Source organism: Salmo salar, chromosome 25 (genome assembly GCF_965601325.2).
Source record: "Salmo salar chromosome 25, fSalSal1, whole genome shotgun sequence".
Classification (NCBI taxonomy): domain Eukaryota; kingdom Metazoa; phylum Chordata; class Actinopteri; order Salmoniformes; family Salmonidae; genus Salmo; species Salmo salar.
The window spans coordinates 21,565,582-21,582,075 of record NC_138315.1 but is presented as its reverse complement, the minus strand read 5'-3'; the positions used below and the strand labels follow the sequence as shown (position 1 = coordinate 21,582,075).

General features: G+C 47.1%; 1 protein-coding gene across 2 annotated transcripts in view; it reads left to right on the top strand.

Moving 5' to 3' along the window:
* Positions 1-16,494, top strand: part of LOC106586336 (pleckstrin homology domain containing M3) — a 59,309-nt gene that overhangs the window by 23,237 nt on the left and 19,578 nt on the right. The window contains exons 5-7 of one of the 2 annotated variants that reach the window (XM_014173517.3): positions 9,763-9,908; positions 10,353-10,546; positions 11,355-12,396. In XM_014173517.3, the coding sequence (XP_014028992.1) occupies positions 9,763-9,908; positions 10,353-10,546; positions 11,355-11,430 (416 nt within the window). In that variant the 3' untranslated portion in view covers positions 11,431-12,396. Of the gene's footprint in view, positions 1-9,762; positions 9,909-10,352; positions 10,547-11,354; positions 12,397-16,494 lie in introns of those variants that run through there. The other variant, XM_014173514.3, reaches the window with a different exon arrangement.

Sequence of the window (16,494 nt, the reverse complement as noted above, 5' to 3'; positions counted from 1 at the left end):
TGGACATTAGACCGGTGGAAATCTGTCCTTTGGTCTGATGAATCCAAATTTGAGACTTTTGGTTCCAACCGCCATGTCTTTGTGAGAGAGCAGATGATCTCTGCATGTGTGGTTCCCACCATGAAGCATGGAGGAGGAGGTGTGATGGTGTGGGGGTACTTTGCTGTTGACACTCTCAGTGATTTATTTAGAATTCAAGGCTCACTTAACCAGCATGGCTACCACAGCATTCTGCAGCGATACGCCATCCCATCTGGTTTGCGCTTAGAGGGACTATCATTTGTTTTTCAACAGGACAATAACCCAACAAACCTCCAGGCTGTGTAAGGGCTATTTGACCAAGAAGGAGAGTGATGGAGTGCTGCATCAAATCAAATGTATTTATATAGCCCTTCTTACATTAGCTGATATCTCAAAGTGCTCTACAGAAACCCAGCCTAAAACCCCAAACAGCAAGCAATGCAGGTGTAGAAGCACGGTGGCTAGGAAAAACTCCCTAGAAAGGTCAAAACCTAGGAAGAAACCTAGAGAGGAACCAGGCTATGAGGGGTGGCCAGTCCTCTTCTGGCTGTGCCGGGTGGAGATTATAACAGCACATGGCCAAGATGTTCAAATGTTCATAAATGACCAGCATGGTCAAATAATAATAATCATAGTAGTTGTTGAGGGTGCAACAAGTCAGTAACACAAGAGTAAGTGTCAGTTGGCTTTTTCATAGCCAATCTTTGAGAGTATCTCTACCTCTCCTGCTGTCTCTAGAGAGTTGAAAACAGCATGTCTGGGACAGGTAGCACGTCCGGTGAACAGGTCAGGGTTCCAGCAGGTCTGGGACAGCGGGTCTGGGACAGGTAGCACGTCCAGTGAACAGGTCAGGGTTCCATAGCTGCAGGCAGAACAGTTGGAACTGGAGCAGCAGCACGGCCAGGTGAACTGGGGACAGCAAGGAGTCATCAAGCCAGGTAGTCCTGAGGCATGGTCCTAGGGCTCAGGTCCTCCGAGAGAGAGAAAGAGAGAATTAGAGAGAGCATATTTAAATTCACACAGGACACCGGAAAAGACAAAAGAAATACCCCAGGTGTGACAGACTGACCCTAACCCCCCGACACATAAACTACTGCAGCATAAATACTGGAGGCTGAGACAGATGACCTGGCCACCACAATCACCCGACCTCAACCCAATTGAAATGGTTTGGGATGAGTTAGACCACAGAGTGAAGGGAAAGCAGCCAACAAGTTCTCAGCATATGTGGGAACTCATTCAAGACTGTTGGAAAAGCATTCCTTATGAAGCTGGTTGAGAGAATGCCAAGAGTGTGCAAAGCTGTCATCAAGGCAAAGTGTGGCTACTTTGAAGAATCTCAAATATACAATATATTTTGATTTGTTTAACACTTTTTTTGGTTACTATATGATTCCATATGTGTTATTTCATAGTTTTGATTTCTTCACTATTATTCTACAATGTCGGAAATAGTCAAAATTAAGAAAAACCCTTGAATGAGTAGGTGTGTCCAAACTTCTGTAAGACACAAATAGCTAAATGAGAGAGCAGCTGTGGTGATTACCTCAAAGCGTTTATTCACCATTGGAAGACACGGGTGGGACTATAATAGCCTACAAAAGCCTATTCCTGCTTTTTTCCCGCAATCGATCAAGCACATTTGGTGTGTCATCATAGTGATCTCTGACTTGTGGTCAGACTCGCTCAGGTGGAACAAATTAAACTTGCGCCTTTTTTCAATGCTTATTTGAATGTCATTGGGAAAAGTTATTTTTTTCCGCAAACATCCTTTCTGAATTTAATTATCTAGTTTTTCAATAGTATCTGTAATCTGATTAGAATATTTTTGCTGGTAGCGTAATGGATTACAGTTACCGTTTTTTAAAAATTTGTTACTCCCCAACCCTATCTATATTCTATATTATATCTATAAAATAATATTTTTGGTACAAGGCAGGTTTAAAGTATCTGTCCAGTGAACATCTCACTTTTAAGAGTTCATATTCTGTTAACTCATTCCCAAATAATGTTGTTGACTCGTCCTATACTCATATTTGTGACCATTTATATTGCTATTTCCTCATAGACCTTGATGTCATCTCCCTGAGGAGGATGAGCTGGCCAATCAGCGGTCAACTTGCATGAACATCTTTAGTGACCGTTATACAGCCACACCATTCCAACACAGGAAAGATGATTTTTAACATAATTTATAATTTTCTTTTTAAGAAATACTATTTATAAAAATACTACTTTTTTAAAGAAATAATATAACTACTATTTCATATTGTTAGTAATTATAGGTAATATTTCATAGATATCTGGAATCACTGGGCAGTTACTTTTGCTAACCAGTCATGCAGGTCAGGACCCTACCATGAAAGGCCAGTGACCTTCCACCTGCATGTTGTCTTTGTCCTTTTGTTTCATAAGAATTGCGCCACATGCATATGCGGCAAGTGATTGTTCACATCAAACCCATACTGAAACAGCATTTAATGAGCAATATTTATTCAGCTAATTGCACATGGGGAAACACATGGTTGTTTTTTTGTTGCCGATGTTCGTTTGAAGCCTGATTTTCCCCCCCCCCCCCCTCCCTTCAACACCTTCTCTACCGTTCTATAAGGGGCTGAATGTACCCCCAGGTTCCTCTCAAAGTTTGCTTGACCCCGGTCTTTCAGCCTGTGTGGATTCACAGGGTCCTCAGAGGAGACGGCTTTGTAGGGACGAGGAAGAGAGGAGGACTGGAGTATCCAGAGGGACAACCAGGGAGAGCAGGTTGAGAAAAGAGAGATGCTTTGGGGTTGGGTGGGAATCTGTAGGTGGAAAGGGGTGTTAGGGGAAGAGGTGGGCGTTCACATCAAAAGATGGGCAGCGCACCCCCCACCCTTCCCATACACACAAGCACTCTCACTCTCTCTCACACATGATTTTCTCCCTCACACACAAGTGTTCGTCTGCCTGAATGAGACACATCAAAGCAGAGGCCTCTTGTCTTTGCTCCCTGTGCATGCACACACCACACACACACACACACACACACACACACACACACACACACACACACACACACACACACACACACACACACACACACACACACTGGTCAATGTCCCCTCAGTGGTGCGGTGGTGTAAAACGTCGGACAGTTGAAACCGTGGCTGAGTAGGAGCCCCTCTCTGGGGACGACAGAGCAGAATGACCCTCTCTAGCTGTGGGACTGGGACCTGAGGGGCCACAGTTTCATCATAGCAGCAGGTAGACCTGGGGTGCCTCAGTATTACAACAGTGGATTTCTCTCACGTTCCATCTCCTCCCATCACCTCTCCTCCCCTCAATGTCAGCCATTTTGAGGCGACACTGGAGGTTTTGGGGAATCCCTACAGTGGCCTCTCAAGTGGGAGCTTGAGATGGTGGGTCTAGTGGGCATAGACAATCCTAGAGGGCATGTTGTTCCCATGAGCACCACTGCTCTGTCCCTCTGCCCTCTGCACTCTACACTAGAAGGCTACTAGAATGTACCTAGCTGTGTTAGGGAGCTGTGGCTTTAGGGAGGACATAACCATGAAGTAAGATCCCGTGTGGCTCAGTTGGTAGAGCATGGCCCTTGCAACACCAGGGTTGTTGGTTCGATTCCCATGGGGGACTGGTATGAAAAGTATTAATGTATGCACTCATTACTGTAAGTTGCTATGGATAAGAGCGTCTGCTATATGATTAAACTGTAAAAATGTAGATCAATATGCGTTTGTTTTTTGTGTGAGGGTTTTTCTTGTTGTTGTTTTTTTACTGACAGTGACAGCAGACCCAGAGGCCGTTCCAGCTGTGGTTTGCTAGTGGCCAGCTCCTTCCCAGCAGTTACACTGCGTTTGGTCGCTGGCACTGACCATCCTCTCCTCTCTGCTGGACATTGCCCATGGAGGCCCTAACATCCATCACACACTCACTAAAATAAGCCACATCATCCACATCATTAGTATAGGATCTGTATTGCCAAGGCACCATCCAACACAACAAGTTACCGTCCAGATTTAAACATGCTGGATCCTATTTCAGAGAATCTAACCTATACAGAAGCCAAGGTGTAGTTCTGGAAACGACAATGTTAGTGAATGCTATCAATAATTTCCGAGAACACTTGGAGGAACCCTTTTCAGAAAACCCCAATGGCTAAATCCAGCCCTAGTGAGTTGAGTTGATGGGCATCAGAGCAGCAGCAGGCTGGTTTGTTTTCTGGGGGAGTGGATGGGATGTGTGTATTTATGGAGCGGAGTGGTTAGTGTGGGTTTGTGCTGCGCTCCTACACTGATTACAGGGCAGCCCCGACACACGACACCCCGTCGCATGGTCTGTGGTACACGCCACACTGCAGCCTCCTGTGTGTGTGTGTGTGTGTGTGTGTGTGTGTGTGTGTGTGTGTGTGTGTGTGTGTGTGTGTGTGTGTAAGCTCAAGGATGGATGGTAAAGAGGGAACTAGAGTTGAGGGGGGAAGACACCAAATCTCTTTTTATAGCTTGGGGTCCCTGCCGCAAAAACCTCAAGTTGACATTAGCTCCAGTGTGCCTGATTGGTGCGTGGCTAACTCCTTACCTCAGCCAGTGGCAGTGCAGCCCCTGTGTTTATGCCATATTGCCTTGGGTTTAGGAAGGCATAAGGAGGAGATGGGCTCTCTCTCCAAGAGAAACGGGCACACCACATCGGTCCCTGCTTAGTCATTTATCTGACTCATTGGGGCCTCTTACATTGCTTTGGGTTGTGTTCTCCAACGGCTTTCCCTCTGACTGAATCATAGTAGAAACTAATGGGCCTCAAAGTTTGTCCCCAGAGTGTGAGGTAATTAAGATTTTGGCTGGAGAGGCTATTGGGTTAATGTAGTGTTTGCGATCTGTGAGGTTTTTACATTGGTGTCCCTTATGTACACAGTGTTGAATGTTAAACCGATTACTCCCAAATTGATTTTACACCTGGACTAAAAAGCATGCTCATTGAAGAATCTCCATTACAAGTGCTCGGCCTAATGTCTGTCCAGAAAAGGGCTTGAGCCGCCGGCCCGATATGTTTTTATTTGAGACACATTACCCTTTGGTTTCTCTCTGTAGTCATAGACTGGCTCTAGTGCTCTATCAGGTACTTCAACAACAACATCCCATAGAAAGCCTCCACAGATAAAGCAGACGAAATCAGAGACTTGTATTATGTTCATTCTAAGTCTCTCAGGTCCTGATCTGCTGCTCTGATAGCTGGCGTCGGTGTCCGGCTATGGAGAAGTGTTTTCCTCTCTGTCTTTTCCTCTCCTCTGTCTCTTTTCTTTCTTTCTCTCTATCCACGTCTGATCTCTTGCCTCTGTGAAGTAAAGAGGAAGGCACCACGCTCCATCGAAAAAGAGCAAGAGCGTGCAAGTCTTTATCCATCTGAGGTCCTTCCCCCTCTCCCTCCATTGCCTTCTCCCACTTCCCTTGTTCCTTTCTTCCTCCGTGGTGCTCCCGGCCCTACCAGATCATCCTGGGGATAAGGGATACCTGCCGTAGCCCCGTTCACCTGTCTAGGTTCCAATCGTCGACCGTGGCGAGGGACCCGAGTATTTGGGGGAATGCAGACAGGAACAATAAAAGAGGGTTTTCAGAGGATAGCAACACTACTATTCAATATATCCGGCGCCGACAGAGATGGCCGCCTCGCTTCGCGTTCCTAGGAAACTATGCAGTATTTAGTTTTTTTATGTGTTATTTCTTACATTGGTACCCCAGCTAATCTTAGGTTTTATTACATATAGTCGGGAGGAACTATTGGATATAAGAGCAACGTCAACTCACCAACATTACGACCAGGAATACGACTTTCCCGAAGCGGATCCTCTGTTTTGCCCACCACCCAGGAAAATGGATCGGATCCCAGCCGGCAAACCAAAACAACGACGCCGTAAAAGGGGCAGACGGAACGGTCTTCTGGTCAGGCTCCGGAGACGGGCACATCGCGCACTGCTCCCGAGCATACTACTCACCAATGTCCAGTCTCTTGACAACAAGGTAGACGAAATCCAAGCAAGGGTAGCATTCCAGAGAGACATCCGAGACTGTAACGTTCTTTGCTTCACGGAAACATGGCTCACTCGAGACATGCTATCGGAGTCGGTACAGCCACCTGGTTTCTTCACGCATCGCGCCGACAGAAACAAGCATCTCTCTGGTAAGAAGAAGGGCGGGGGTGTATGCCTTATGATTAACGAGACATGGTGTGATCATAACAACATACAGGAACTCAAGTCCTTCTGTTCACCTGACTTAGAATTCCTCACAATCAAATGTCGACCGCATTATCTACCAAGAGAATTCTCTTCGATTATATCACAGCCGCGTATATTCCCCCCCCAAGCAGACACATCGATGGCCCTGAACGAACTTCATTTGACTCTATGTAAAATGGAAACCACATATCCCGAGGCTGCATTCATAGTAGCTGGGGATTTTAACAAGGCTAATCTGAAAACAAGACTCCCTAAATTCTATCAGCATATCGATTGTGCAACCAGGGCTGGTAAAACCCTGGATCATTGTTATTCTAACTTCCGTGACGCATATAAGGCCCTCCCCCACCCTCCTTTCGGAAAAGTTGACCACGACTCCAATTTGTTGCTTCCAGCCTTCAGACAGAAACTGAAACAGGAAGCTCCCGCGCTCAGGTCTGTTCAATGCTGGTCCGACCAATCTGATTCCATGCTTCAAGATTGCTTCGATCACGTGGACTGGGATATGTTCCGCATTGCGTCAAACAACAACATTGACGAATACGCTGATTCGGTGAGCGAGTTAATTAGCAAGTGCATCGGCGATGTCGTACCCACAGCAACTATTAAAACATTCCCAAACCAGAAACCGTGGATTGATGGCAGCATTTGCGTGAAACTGAAAGCACGAACCACTGCTTTTAATCAGGGCAAGGTGACCGGAAACATGACCGAATACAAACAGTGTAGCTATTCCCTCCGCAAGGCAATCAAACAAGCTAAGCGTCAGTATAGAGACAAAGTAGAGTCGCAATTCAACGGCTCAGACACGAGAGGTATGTGGCAGGGTCTACAGTCAATCACGGATTACAAAAAGAAAACCAGACCCGTCGTGGACCAGGATGTCTTGCTCCCAGACAGACTAAACAACTTCTTTGCTCGCTTTGAGGACAATACAGTGCCACTGACGGGGCCCGCTACCAAAACCTGCGTACTCTCCTTCACTGCAGCCAACGTGAGTAAAACATTTAAATGTGTTAACCCTCGCAAGGCTGCAGGCCCAGACGGCATCCCCAGCCGCGTCCTCAGAGCATGCGCAGACCAGCTGGCTGGTGTGTTTACGGACATATTCAATCAATCCTTATCCCAGTCTGCTGTTCCCACATGCTTCAAGAGGACCATCATTGTTCCTGTTCCCAAGAAAGCTAAGGTAACTGAGCTAAATGACTACCACCCCGTTGCACTCACTTCCGTCATCATGAAGTGCTTTGAGAGACTAGTCATGGACCGTATCACCTCCACCCTACCTGACACCCTAGACCCACTCCAACTTGCTTACCGCCCCAATAGGTCCACAGACGACGCAATCGCAACCACACTGCACACTGCCCTAACCCATCTGGACAAGAGGATTACCTATGTAAGAATGCTGTTCATCGATTACAGCTCAGCATTTAACACCATAGTACCCTCCAAACTCGTCATCAAGCTCGAGACCCTGGGTCTCGACCCCGCCCTGTGCAACTGGGTACTGGACTTCCTGACGGGCCTCCTCCATGTGGTGAGGGTAGGTAACAACATCTCCACCCCGCTGATCCTCAACACTGGGTCCCCACAAGGGTGCGTTCTGAGCCCTCTCCTGTACTCCCTGTTCACCCACGACTGCGTGGCCATGCACGCCTCCAACTCAATCATCAAGTTTGGAGACGACACTACAGTGGTAGGCTTGATTACCAACAACGACGAGACGGCCTACAGGGAGGAAGTGAGGGCCCTCGGAGTGTGGTATCAGGAAAATAACCTCACACTCAACGTCAACAAAACAAAGGAGATGATCGTGGACTTCAGGAAACAGTAGAGGGAGCACCCCCCCCATCCACATCGACGGGACAGTAGTGGAGAGGGTAGTAAGTTTTAAGTTCCTCGGCGTACACATCACGGACAAACTGAATTGCTCCACCCACACAGACAGCGTGGTGAAGAAGGCGCAGCAGCGCCTCTTCAACCTCAGGAGGCTGAAGAAATTCGGCTTGTCACCAAGAGCACTTACAAACTTTTGCAGATGCACAATCAAGAGCATACTGTCGGGCTATATCACCGCCTGGTACGGCAACTGCTCCGCCCACAACCGTAAGGTTCTCCAGAGGGTAGTGAGGTCTGCACAACGCATTACCGGGGGCAAACTACCTGCCCTCCAGGACACCTACACCACCCGATGTCACAGGAAGGCCATAAAGATCATCAAGGACAACAACCACCCGAGCCACTGCCTGTTCACCCCGCTATCATCCAGAAGGCGAAGTCAGTACAGGTGCATCAAATCCGGGACTGAGAGACTGAAAAACAGCTATCTCAAGGCCATCAGACTGTTAAACAGTCATCACTAACATTGAGTGGCTGCTGCCAACATACTGACTCAACTCCAGCCACTTTAATAATGTAAAAATGGATGTAAAAAATGTATCACTAGCCACTTTAAACAATGCCACTTCATATAATGTTTACATACCCTACATTACTCATCTCATATGTATATACTGTACTCTATACCATCTACTGCATCTTGCCATCTTGATGTAATACATGTATCACTAGCCACTTTAAACAATGCCACTTTTATATGTTTACATACCCTACATTACTCATCTCATATGTGTATATACTGTACTCGATACCATCTACAGCATCTTGCCTATTCCGTTCTGTGCCATCACTCATTAATATATTTTTATGTATATATTCTTCATTCCTTTACACTTGTGTGTATAAGGTAATTGTTGTGAATTGTTAGGTTAGATTACTCGTTGGTTATTACTGCATTGTCGGAACTAGAAGCACAAGCATTTCACTACACTAGCATTAACATCTGCTAACCATGTGTATGTGTGACAAATAAAATGTGATTTGATGTACTAAACAACCTCAATAGAAGCCTAGGATCTCTCTCTTTAGTGTTCATTAGACAGCAGAGCATTGAAGTCCCTTCTTGTTGTGACTGCAGGTAGGAGTGGGGAAACCTATTGATCTCTGCCTCAGTCTCAACTGTGTTTGAGGGATTTACTGAACAGGTGATGTGGCTGCAGTTTAATGGTTCTCGTAGTTCTAGATGTTTGTTTGCTTGGTTGGACGTGGTTAGTGTGGCAATTAAGAGGTGCCATAAACTGCTACATATTAACACTGTGTTTAAGAGCCCAGACTGACTGGGTCTCTCCTCTCTAATCATTAGCTGTAGCAAATGGGATTTTCAATCTCCTGACAACAGCTTCTATCTGTGACCTGAATATAAGCTGTCTTTAGTGTCTTACCCAACAGGTCACTTCTAATAAATGAGGGACTTTATTGCTCAACTTTGAGCTCCAGATACAGAGAGCATTTTGTGCTTTAGTTCAGCTGTAGACACACACACCGACACTCCCTCCCTCAAACACACACACACACACACACACACACACACACACACACACACACACACACACACACACACACACACACACACCTCCCTTATCCAGTATCTCCTCTCTATCTCTGTGCAGGGTGTCAGAAGCCAGTAGGGTTGTCGCGGGGAAAGGCCAAGGTGTGTTGCTACAGTGGCTGGTACTACTGCCAGAGCTGTCATCAAGACAACCTGTTCCTCATCCCTGCCCGCCTGCTGCACAACTGGGACACCAACAGACACAAGGTGAGAATCAATGGTGATAAAAGCACACATTTCAGAATTATGTTCAGCTTGTTGAGATACACTCTAAAATACACTTGGGAACGTTCCCTAGTTACACACATGCGTATCTTAAATTGGGTCGTCCCATTGACTTCGGTTTGGGTGCCACCATACAGTATAGAGAATGCTGCCAGGTTACATTTTCCCTCCAAACTACCCCATGTGGTCCCACAACTCAAACACACATACATACATACATACATACATACATACATACATACATACATACATACGCACACACATACATACGCACACACATACATACATACATACATACGCACACACACATATATACACACACACACATACATACACATATGTATGTATGTATACACAGTCACAAACCCACATCCCTATGCGTTCTCCACCCTCCCATCCCTCCCTTGTGTGTCCTGTCCTGTCCAGGTGTCCAAGCAGGCCAAGGAGTTCCTGGAGTTTGTGTATGAGGAACCCCTGCTGGACGTGCAGCAGCTGAACCCGTGTCTGTATGAACACTGTGAGGGCCTGGCTGCAGTACTGCGCCTGAGACAGCAGCTCCAGTCCCTTAGAGCATACCTGTTCAGCTGCCGCGCTGCTGTGGCCGAGGACCTCCGTAGAAGGTGAGAGGGGGGCAATTTCCAAACGGTAGTAGACCCAGTTCCTCCTCAGAGCATACCTATTCAGCTGCTGCCCTGCTATGGCCGAGGGGGGCTTTGAAGGCGAGGGGCATGGGGAGAGGGGAGGAGTTAAAGAATGATTAATCAAGGCCTTGATTGTTCATTGAGTCAGGTGTATGAGCACTGAACTGAAACTCCAAGACCATCTTTAGTGACTACAGATATAAAGAGTTGTGAATGGGCAAGATGTTGGGGGGCCAAGACAGTGAAGGGTGATGTGACGGAGTAGGAGAGAGAATAGTGTGTAATGAGACTGCAAGCATCAAAGTATGATTTCATAAAACACAGGAATATAGTGAAGAAGTTTGGAATGGTAATTGTATGTCTGATGTCCATTGAAGACCCTTTGTTGACTTGATTCTTAGCCCATGTTGAGTATGACTGTCTGTAGACCTTAAGGCCCCTACATGCTCTCTCTGTATGATGGGAATGAGGGGATTGTGTTTATGTGAGGGGGTCCAGACTAAAAGGCCTGTCTCTGTGGTGATGGATGCTCACTGCCCTGGATGGGGTCACTCCCATGGACCACAGACACTCTTCGTACCCCCTCCCCACACTATGCTCTTGTACTCGCACTTTGTGAAGTACACTCAACACATCTCTAAAGAATTGGTTAGTAAGCTTCTCATTTTGTCCAGGTTAGTCACGTTGTTTTTAAAGACAGTCCTGGTCTATATACTTGTGTCTAAAACGTGTCCTTTATGTACTTTTGAGAGTCTGACTGGCAGGTTTATGTCCTCTGTTGGTGTAGACCGCAGACATCCCAGGTTCCCAGGTTCACCTGTCTTTTTGATGTCGGTCTCTCTGCTGTGCTGAGGTCTGTTTGAAGTAACCTACTGACAGAAACCAACAGAGAGGGTGGGGCTCTGAGACCCTCCTACTTCTCCACACCCACCCTGGGCCCACAGAGCTATCCCATCTGGCTGTCGGAAAGAGGGTGTAACTTCATCTAGCTGTGATGTTTACGGCAGTGGTGGCGACCCCGGAACGATGCTCGCTCACCGGGGCCCATGTTTACCGCTACACCATTAGCCCACAGAGGCTAATGCCCCACACTTCAAAACACTACAGGATTAATGAGGCCGGAGGCGCTAAAACCTTCCCCCGGCCATCCATCGGCCTTCCATAGGCCTACCATGGCCCTGGACAGGGCTAAAGGGCTAGGAAGCTCGGAGGAAGCCTGCCCTGTGTTTATACTCAACCTCTGGGAGAGGGGAGAGAGCTGTCACGGCCCACACTGCCTGCGCTGATCTAACGCACACCTCTGAACCCCACGGGTACCCCACATACACAGAAACGCTGTAGACGCTCAGACACACAGAAACGCTGCACATGTGTGGATAGTCTGCACACATACATATGAACCCACAAGCATGCACCATACTGTTTACAGACATCGTTCATAGTTCACGCTAAGTGTACAATACTTTATCTCCTATTCACATACGCCGAAGTCAGAACCTCCATTAAACAGTGAACCTGTTGTAATCAATATATAATAGTTGTAGTCTTATCAAACCACACACTGACAGAGGGGTCAAATACTTATTTCCCTCATTAAAATGCAAATCAATTTATAACATTTTTTACATGCGTTTTTCTGGATGTTTTGTTGTTATTCTGTCTCTCACTGTTCAAATAAACCTACCATTAAAATTATAGACTGATCATTTCTTTGTCAGTGGGCAAACGTACAAAATCAGCAGGGGATCAAATACTTTTTTCCCTCACTGTATACATGTGATATGAGTAATGTAAGATATGTAAACATTATTAAAGTGGCATTGTTTAAAGTGACTAGTGATCCATTTATTAAAGTGGCCAGTGATTGGGTCTCAATGTAGGCAGCAGCCTCTCTGAGTTAGTGATTGCTGTATAGCAGTCTGATGGCCTTGAGATAGAAGCTGTTTTTCAGTCTCTCGGTCCCAGCTTTGATTCACCTGTACTGACCTCGCCTTCTGGATGGTAGCGGTGTGAACAGGCAGTGGCTCGGGCAGTTGTTGTCCTTGATGATCTTTTTGGCCTTCCTGTGACATCGGGTGCTGTAGGTGTCATGGAGGGCAGGTAGTTTGTCCCCGGTGATGCGTAGTGCAGACCGCACCACCCTCTGGAGAGCCTTGCCGTTACCAGGCTGTGATACAGCCCGACAGGATGCTCTCGATTGTGCATCTGTAAAGGTTTGTCAGGGTTTTGGGTGACAAGCCAAATTTCTTCAGCCTCCTGAGGTTAAAGAGGCGCAGGTGGGCCTTCTTTACCACGCTGTCTGTGTGGGTGGACCACACTCCGAGTGCCCTCACCTCCCTGTAGACTGTCTCTTCGTTGTTGGTATTCAAGCCCGCTACTGTTGTGTCATCTGCAAACTTGATGATTGAGTTGGAGGTGTGCATGGCCACGCAGTCGTGGGTGAACAGGGAGTTCAGGAGGGGGCTGAGCACGCACCCTTGTGGGGCCCCAGTGTTGAGGGTCAGCGAAGTGGAGATGTTGTTTCCTACCTTCACCACCTGGGGGCGGCCCGTCAAAGTTCAGGACCCAATTGCACAGGGCGGGGTGGAGACCCAGGGCCTCCAGCTTGATGATGAGCTTGGAAGGTACTATGGTGTTGAATGCTGAGCTGTAGTCAATGATTACATAGGTATTCCTTTTGTCCAGATTGTGCAGTGTGATGGCGATTGCATCGTCTGTGGACATGTTGGGGCGGTATGCAAACTGAAGTGGGTCTAGGGTGGTCGGTAAGGTGGAGGTGATATGATCCTTAACTAGCCTCTCAAAGCACTTCAGGATGACAGAAGTGAGTGCTACGGGGCGGTAGTCATTGAGTTCAGTTATCTTTGCCTTCTTGGGTACAGGAACAATGGTAGCCATCTTGAAGCATGTGGGGACAACAGACTGGGATTAGGGAGCGATTGAATATGTCCGTAAACACACCAGCCAGCTGGTCTGCGCATGCTCTGAGGATGCGGCTAGGGATGCAATCTGGGCCAGCAGTTTGTCTGGAAGCATGACGTCGGTGTCTGTGACGTGGCTGATTTTCTTTTTGTAGTCTGTGATTTCCTGTAGACCCTGCCATATACGTCTCGTGTCTGAGCCGTTGAATTGCGACTCCACCTTGTCCCTATACCGGCATTTCGATTGTTTGATTGCCTTGCGGAGGGAAACACTTGTTTATATTCATCCATATTCCCGGACCTCTTTCCATGGTTAAATGCGGTGGTTTGCGTTTTCAGTTTTGCGCGAATTCCGCCGTCCATCCACGGTTTCTGGTTAGGGTAGGTTTTAATAGTCACAGTGGGTACAACATCTCCAATGCACTTCTTTATAAACTCACTAACCGAGTCAGCGTATAGGTCGATGTTGTTCTCTGAGTCTGACCGGAACATATTCCAGTCCGCGTGATCAATACAATCTTGAAGCATGGCTTCCGATTGGTCAGACCAGCGTTGAATGGTTCTCATCACTGGTACATCCTGTTTGAGTTTCTGCCTATAAGACGGTAGGAGCAAGATGGTGTCGTGGTTGGATTTGCTGAAGGGAGGGCAGGGGAGGGCTTTGTATGCATCGCGGAAGTTAGAGTTGCAGTGGTCGAGTGTATTACTCCTGCGCGTAGTGCAATCAATATGCTGATAGATTTTAGGTAGCCTTCTCAAATTTGCTTTGTTAAAATCCCCAGCTACAATAAATGCAGTCTCAGGATATATGGTTTCCAGTTTACATAGAGTCTAGTGAAGTTCCTTGAGATCCGTCTTGGTGTCTACTTGTGGGGGAATGTACACAGCTGTGACTATAACTGACGAGAATTCTCTTGGTTGGTTAAAATGACCGGCATTTGATTGTAAGGAATTCTAGGTCGGGTGAGCAGAAGGACTTGAGTTCCTGTATGTTGTTATGATTACACCATGAGTCGTTAATCATGAAGCATACACCCCCGCCATTCCTCTTCCCAGAGAGGTGTTTATCTCTGTTGGCGCGATGCATGAAGAAGCCCGATTCCGACAACATATCCCGAGAGAGCCGTGTTTCCAAATGTTACAATCTCTGATGTCTCTTTGGAAGGCAACCCTTGTTCGAATTTCGTCTACCTTGTTGTCAAGAGACTGGACATTGGCGAGTAGAATACTCTGGAGCAGTGGGCGATGTGCACATCTACGGAGCCTGACCAGGAAGCCGCTCCCTCTGCCCCTTCTGCGGCACCGTTGTTTTGGGTCGGCTGGGATTAGATCCATTGTCCTGGGTGGTGGTCCGAACAGAGGATTCGCTTCGGGAAAGTCGTATTCCTGGTCGTAATGTTGGTAAGTTGACGTTGCTCTTATATCTAATAGTTCTTCCCGGCTGTATGTAATAACACTTAAGATTTCCTGAGGTAACAATGCATGAAATAATACATTAAAAAAACAAATACTGCATAGTTTCCTAAGGACTCAAAGCGAGGCGACCATCTCTGTCGGCGACATCGTGTGTGTGTGTGTGTGTGTGTGTGTGTGTGTGTGTGTGTGTGTGTGTGTGTGTGTGTGTGTGTGTGTGTGTGTGTGTGTGTGTGTGTGTGTGTGTGTGTGTGTGTGTGTGTGTGTGTGTGTGGTGTGTGTGACAGACGTCATACAGTCCCGTCGAGGTGCTGTCACCACTGATAAGTGTCCTCCTAGCTGGCTCTGTTTGCTAGCCAGGCCTGTATCTGGGGGTTACCACCACTGCAAACACTTGACCAACGAGAGGAAAGGAGAGTTACTGTCCAGCCCTTGTGGACAGGCAGGCAGGCCCCTGAGAAAATTTAACAGGGATTCACACGGCAGACTGGCTGGCTACTGGATGTCTCTATTGGAGGCTTAAACACTCAGGTTAGATATCACAGTTATGATGCCGATGTCTTTTTTTAAACCACTTTTTTCTGTCTCCAGTGATTTGTTGTTTTTGGAAGGAGTTTTCCGGGGGTATGTTCTTTACAACGTAGAACAAAAGTGAGTGAAGAGGAAGATCCATAGTGGGTTGTCATGTCATATGGCCAAAACACATTTTGCAGCAATCAGGGTGAGAGGCAGGTAGTCTCCCCTAAATATGTCTGTCAGTAGACATACACCCTATGCTCCTGCTTCCTTTAACATAAGACTTATAATCCTCCAATTGAAGCTGGTGCTGTCCGTCTGCTGAACCCTGTACTGTAGCAGTTATATTAGTCAGTTATGGCATGGTCTGTACATTCCTTAGCTGTGTGTCTGGTATGTTTGCTCTATGTTGTTCCCTGGTTCCGTTCCATATGGTACCCTATTCTCTATGAAGTGCACTACTGTTGTCCAGGGCCCATAGGGCTCTGATCAAAAGTAATGCACTATGCAGGGAATAGGGTAACGTTTAGGACGAAGCCTCTGACTGCTGGCTTCACTCTCTCAGTAGGGGCTAGTCTCTCTGACAGTCCCCCCAACTCTCTGTCTATCTCTTACTGGCTAGAAAGCGCCACACACACCTCCCTGGCCATCGCTTAACTGTAAAGCTTCCCACAAACACATGAAAAGGGAATTCATCCTCAGCTAAACAAATAGCCCGCCCTCTGAGCCTGTGTGTGTGTGTGTCTCTGCATGCAAGCGTGCGCTCCTGCCCTCCCGCCTGTGTGTGTGTATCAGGTTAGTGCTGTAATGAAGCCTGTCTAATGAGGCCTGAGACTGATGTGTTAATGGGGCTTTGCTCTCTCTGACTGGACCTTTGCCATGCCTCCTCTTACAATGACCACATAAAGTCTGCCTGTCTGTGGGCATACACGCACACGCTCTGCCTCTATATCTGAGCAAACTCATACATGCTTGATCACACGCTCTCTGTCTCTCTCTTTCTGTCTCTCTCTCTCACTCTCTGTCTCTCTCTCTGTCTCTCTCTGTCTCTCTCTGTCTCTCTCTGTCTCTCTCTCT